General features: G+C 45.3%; 1 protein-coding gene across 1 annotated transcript; it reads left to right on the top strand.

Moving 5' to 3' along the window:
• The first annotated feature begins 741 nt into the window (after positions 1-741).
• On the top strand, positions 742-4,202 carry LOC111964999 (synaptotagmin-11-like). Its single transcript, XM_023988926.2, has 3 exons — positions 742-1,674; positions 3,399-3,519; positions 3,645-4,202. Exons 1-3 carry the CDS (start codon positions 742-744, stop codon positions 3,953-3,955), a joined length of 1,365 nt encoding a protein of 454 aa, XP_023844694.1. The 3' UTR covers positions 3,956-4,202.
• The last annotated feature ends 1,912 nt before the right edge of the window (positions 4,203-6,114 follow it).

The raw sequence follows: 6,114 nt of genomic DNA, 5'->3' as shown, positions 1-6,114 counted from the left end.
AGGGTTCGGGTTATGGAAAATAGGATTTTGAATGGGACTGAATTGTGTGTCCCCACAAGGTAGTTGTACAAGTCTCTGTGTCCGTGTGTGTGTGTATGCAGCCTGACCTGGCTGTGTGTGTTTCCACAGACTGCTCCCCATGCTCCTTTTTACCCTCCAGAGTCAGACAGCCATAGTTGCACTTGCATGCAGTGCGTTGTGTGTGTGTGTGTGTGTGTGTGTGGTGTGTGTGTGTGTGTGTGTGTGTGGGTGTGTGTGTGGTGTGGGTGTGTGTGTGTGTGTGTGTGTGTTGTGTGTGTGTGTGTGTTGTGTGTGTGTGTTTGTGTGGTGGCGGCTGACATTTAAGCAGCCTGGTGAACCTGGTTGAATGACGTCCATATTGCCTCATGTCTTTCCCACTCACACCTTGCCTTGTGCTCTGTGACACTGTAGTGAAGTCACTCCTGCTGTATGGCACAGTCACAGTGTTGAGTCACAGTGGAGTGGAGTCACCCTGGGTGGTGTGGTCACACGACTTACATTATTTAGCCTACCTGACAATAATGAGCCACTGAAGGGCAGTTACATGATATCCTATTTGATGTTCAGTACTGCATCACTTGGTTTCAGTTCAAGGCTGAACTAAATGCAACCGACAGTTTGACTATCCACTTTATTTAGAGACTCCAGTATGAATATTTCCTACACCAGACATTGCAAACACATCCCAGTATAGACTGTGCAAAGGTGTTAACTCATTCTATGTTCCCCTCTCTTTTAGACATGTCACCGGTGCTGGCCGGTTTTATCGGTGCRGCGGCTCTGGTGGTTGCCGTGGTGATCCTGGTTCTCCTGTGGTCCTTCTGCCAGCGTCGACACCTCCGGGTGACGGGCCGATACAAGCTCCATGGCGATCAGTACTGTGACTCGGCTGAAGACCCACCCTACAAGTTCATCCACATGCTGAAGGGCATCAGTATCTAYCCAGAGTCCCTCAGCAGCAGCAAGAGGATAGTACGGGTGGCCAGGCGTGCTGGGTGGCAGGGGGAGAGAGACAGAGAGAGGGGTGGTGGACGCGGGATGGTCCTGGTGGATGCTGAGAACAACATCCTGGATGCGCCTACCCATCTCCAGATGAGCCACCTGGTTCCCCCTGCTGGCCAGCCCAGGATGGAGCGGGCACTGCCCGTCAGGGCCGACTACTGCTCTCTGGATAGCTCAGCTACCAGTAGCGAGAACAGCAGTAAGACCGTTTCACCTTTCACCCCCGCGTCCTCCGACCCAGAATCAGAGCCTGAAACCAGCCTGGGCTCCCTCAGCCTGGCTTTAGACTACAACTTCCCTAAGAAGGCCTTGGTGGTGACCATCGTTGGAGCCCATGGCCTGCCTGCAGTAGACGAACARGGGAACAGCTCCGACCCCTACGTGAAGATGACCATMCTCCCWGAGAAGAAGCACCGGGTGAAGACCAGRGTCCTRAGGAARACGCTGGAGCCKGTGTTTGACGAGACRTTCACKTTCTAYGGSGTGGCCTACAGCTCGCTGCCCGAGCTCACGCTGCACTTCCTGGTGCTCAGCTTCGACCGCTTTGCCCGCGATGATGTCATAGGGGAGGTGGTGGTCCCACTGACAGAGTTGGAACCCAGCACGGGGCGGGTGCACATCACCCAGCAAATCAGCAAGAGGAACATGCAGGTGAGGAAGGGGGGGCGACCTACACATGTTTAAAAGCATGAACAGACAATTCCGACATATCAATCATTCTTAGAAGTAGGGGCCCGGCTCACACACACACACACACACACACACACACACACACACACACACACACACACACACACACCACAACACACACACACACCACACACACACACATGGAATTGAGCGCAGTGCAGTACACAGAGGGATTGTCTGACAGGAAGGTCAATGTGTCTCTTGATTCGGTCCATTCAGTCTTAACTGCAGCCAGACTGAGGAGACAGAAACAACGCCTCCTTTAATCTCTGCAATGTAGCCAGCCATCCATCAGGCTCCCTTTATCACCACAGCCACACATGTGCATGTGAGTGTGTACCAACTCTGACTCACCAAGGATTGTTTTTGTTTTTTGTTCCCACATGTACCTGTGGCACTAGTCCTCACTGTGTGGCCATTATGTATAACCCATCTGCTGTTCATAAAGAAGGGCTGGATATGTTTTGTATGGATGCATTGCAGGGGTTATTACTTCCTCATTGAAGAAAATGTCTGATCGTAAAATGTCTGATCGGGTAGTGTCCTCAGTACTATTGTGGAGGGCAACCTATTGCAGTATCATGGGGGAAGTCGATACAACCATGCATGGGAATCAAACCTCATACCTGACTAGGATGCTAGTTTGCAGGTGTATTAAAACTACACTAGAATGAGAGAGAACTTTGGCTCACTGTAGTGCGTCAGGGCACATTTCTGTTGCTAAGCTTTCGGTCAACAACCTTCATCAAAGCAATGTCAATGTCTTCAAAACAATAATCCATCATAAACAACAAATCCCAGGACACTCACCTAGGGATTTTTCTCAGCAAATCCTCATTTTATAATCATTAGATTAGAAAATGCCCTTTTAGTGATGGGTGGGAATAATATGAAATCAATTGCAAGTCAGTGAATATGAGAAAGTGCATGTGTGTGCTGGTCTGTAGCATCATACATCATGTCTACCTACTGTCACCTGTATTAATGTATACAGTACCAATATCTGATTTACATTCATATGGATATACAGTGTAAAGGCCAGACATGACAGATTTTGTTCACAGTTTATCTGATTCATTGTTTCATTTCCTTGCTCTTACTATGCAGAACACCTAGATTATACAAACCGCTATACTGTATACGTTGTGCTGTTTCTCACAGAAACACTAAAAGAACCACACTAGTCTGTTTCCACACGCAGATATGTATGGTATATTTAAGCAATAAGGCCTGAGTGGGTGTGGTATATGGCCAATATACCACGGCTAAGGGCTGTTCTTAGGCAAGCCGCAATGTGCCTGGATGCAGCCCTTAGCCGAGGTATAATGGCCGTATACCACAAACCACAAATACCACAAACTTATTGCTATAATAAACTGGTTAACAACGTAATTAGAGCAGTAAAAATAAAGGTTTTGACATACAGCCAATCAGCATTCAGGGCTTGAACCACCCAGTTTATAATTGTGCATGTAGAACAAGGTTGGCAAATAGATAATTCCAAAGACTGCTGAGTTTTATTGTCTTGGCAGTTGGTGCCCAATTACTCTTTTAATCTATGACTGTACGATTATGGCTGCTTCATTGTTGTATTGTGTCTTAAAGGCTGAGTAGGTGGGTTTGATGATTGTTCCTTTTGAATGAGTCAATAGTTAAATCCTCTATGTGTCTGTCTCTTCCTGCAGTGCGAGAGCCGTGGGGAGCTGTTGGTGTCTCTGTCCTACCAGCCTGTCTCCCACCGCCTCAGTGTGGTGGTGCTGAAGGCCAAACACCTGCCCAAGATGGACATCTCTGGCCTGTCTGGAAGTGAGTTCAACCACTGTGTATGTCAGTGTGTGCGTGTGTGCCTGTGGACAATTTAAAAAAGCGGAGCTTGTGCAGATGTCCCCTTTACATATGACAATATTCCAAAATGTCCTTCTCTCCCTTAGACCCATATGTGAAGGTCAATGTGTTCTACGGACGCAAGCGCATCGCCAAGAAAAAGACGCACGTGAAGAGGTGCACGCTCAACCCTGTCTTCAACGAGTCCTTCATCTACGACGTGCCCCCCGAGCTGCTCCCTGAGATCTCTGTGGAGTTTGTGGTGGTCGACTTTGACCGTACCACTAAGAACGAGGTGGTGGGGTGTCTGCCCCTCGGCCTGCACAGCCCCTGTCCCTCTGGTGCCACCCACTGGCGAGAGGTTTGTGAAAACCCCCGTCGGCAGATCTCAAAGTGGCACAACCTCAGTGAATATTAGCTCCTCCCACCGCCTAATGCATTATAGTTCTACTCGTGTGTATAGGGGGAGGTGGAGGAGGCGAAGAGAGAGACTTCTTGCCGAGAGAGTGGCTTTTCCTCATGCCATACTTTCTCTTGTGAATAATACCAACAAAAAATGAACAACATTCCTGGTGGGACTTGTACAGTGGACTTTACAGTGGTTAAGGTTCAATTACAGGATCGAATCAAAGTAACAAACATGCATACAGATACACATACACATATATAACCCACACCACTACAGAATTATAGAGACACTCAGTCTCAGCATTAGGTTAAGAGTAATGAAAATAAAAAAAGTTGTTTGTTTCCCAGAATATGACCATGATCACACATTCAAGGCTGTTATGAACTATTGTCTGGCCATGTTGTATGAAGTTTTGGCGACGGGAGGATACATGCAAATGCTATAAAAGAAAACTAGTCGTCAGACTTCAAAATCCTCCCCTTGCCATTATTGTACTTCAATTCATCGCATGTCTGAATTAAACAGAAATATCATCAAATCAAATGTACTAAGGAAACAGAAGTATTGCTTGTATTGATAGTGAGATTTTTTTTCTCTCTCTATTAAAATGAGAAAACCTCATGCAACCGACTCTCTGTTGCAGTTTCTCTAAAGGTAGGACCAAATAGGACAGCTAGAATTTTCTTTCCATTAAATATTTGTTGAAAAAATTCTAGAATGTTTTGGGGCCTAACTATTGTCGTTTAGTGGCATTACCATATTTGATTACAAGCTCTGTATCTAAAATTAAAACCATCAAGGTTTCAAACCAATTAATGCTATGTTGTAAAGACACATGTGATTTCACTGCAAAAATATTTATTTTGAGTCCATTTTTGGAACTAATTCGGACTGAAAATATGAACGTAATAAACAACCACAACATTATTACATGGATACATGTGATCACAAGAAATATGACAACTTCTCATACTGTGGCATTTAAAAAGCATTCACCACAGTATAAGCGAATTACTGAAATATCACTGCAGCAGGTTAGTCTTAGTACTGTAATAACCAGGTAATAACACATGCTAGTTAGGAGCTTGTAGTGCCAGAAGATGTTCTTTGAAAGTCACTGATATTATTGTGAAAAATGGTTTTGACATGAAGAGTTGTCATGTTTTGCTGTGTGGTTTCCAAAAGGTTTATACAACAGTATGTTCCACTATTTTGGCCTATGCTGACATGCTCATCTTTTAGGGCTCGATTCAATCCGAATCACCAGTTCTGCACTATAGCACACTTGAAATGTAAACGTAATTTTCTATTGAGCTGACATATGCAGCGTTTACCGTGAATTCAGTCTTCTCGAACTTGGAACATTGCCTTCACATTTCAATAGCGATGATCTTGAGCGATACGAATTGAATCGAGCCCTTCGTGTATTTTTGTTCTCTTTCATTTGGCTAATTTCAAGAATATATTGTATAAAAGAATGGTACTTTATATCTTGAAGGCAACAATTTTCTATAGTGAATAGCCTCACAGGTTGAAGCTCCTGTATGTTGTTGGTGATACTCTGTGTGTGTGTGTGGAGACTGCAGAGCCCAGGTGCACTGTTTAGAACAATGTAAGTGGTGATGGGGTTCAGAGCAGGACATGGCAGTGGGGTGGCTACTACTAGCTTGTGGCTTGGCTAGGCTTTTGACCAGAAGGACGAGACACATGTGGGCAAATCCCCACTCCTCCACTGTCACTAAGCACTCCATCCTCTCTTCCTCCTCTTTTTCTCTCACTGTCTCACTCTTTCACCCTCCTTTGCACTCTTTCTTTCCAGCTCTCTCTTTGCTGTCCCCTATTTCCTCAATCTCCTTCGTTCTCCCCTGTCTCCTCTCTCTAACTCTTTCTTTGCACCTTCTTTCTTTGTCTTTTTATTTGGATCACTAATATCTCAAATTATTTTTAATGCTTCATTCCTCATAATGAGAGAGGTCACAGTATTTGACAGATTAGTGAACCCATCATGACACCTATCACACCCTGTGAGGATTTGGCTGTATGACTGTTATGCTCTGTCATCATTGTACCCTGTAGGCAAGGGGTGTCAAACTCATTCCATGGAGGGCCTAGTGTCTGCAGGTTTTTGTTTTTCCCTTTCAATGAAGCCCTAGACAACAACTTGTGGG

Source organism: Salvelinus sp. IW2-2015, linkage group LG6.1 (assembly GCF_002910315.2).
Source record: "Salvelinus sp. IW2-2015 linkage group LG6.1, ASM291031v2, whole genome shotgun sequence".
In the NCBI taxonomy this organism is placed as follows: Eukaryota; Metazoa; Chordata; class Actinopteri; order Salmoniformes; family Salmonidae; genus Salvelinus; species Salvelinus sp. IW2-2015.
The sequence above is the reverse complement of the archived record's forward strand: the minus strand, read 5'-3'. Positions and strand labels throughout refer to the sequence as shown.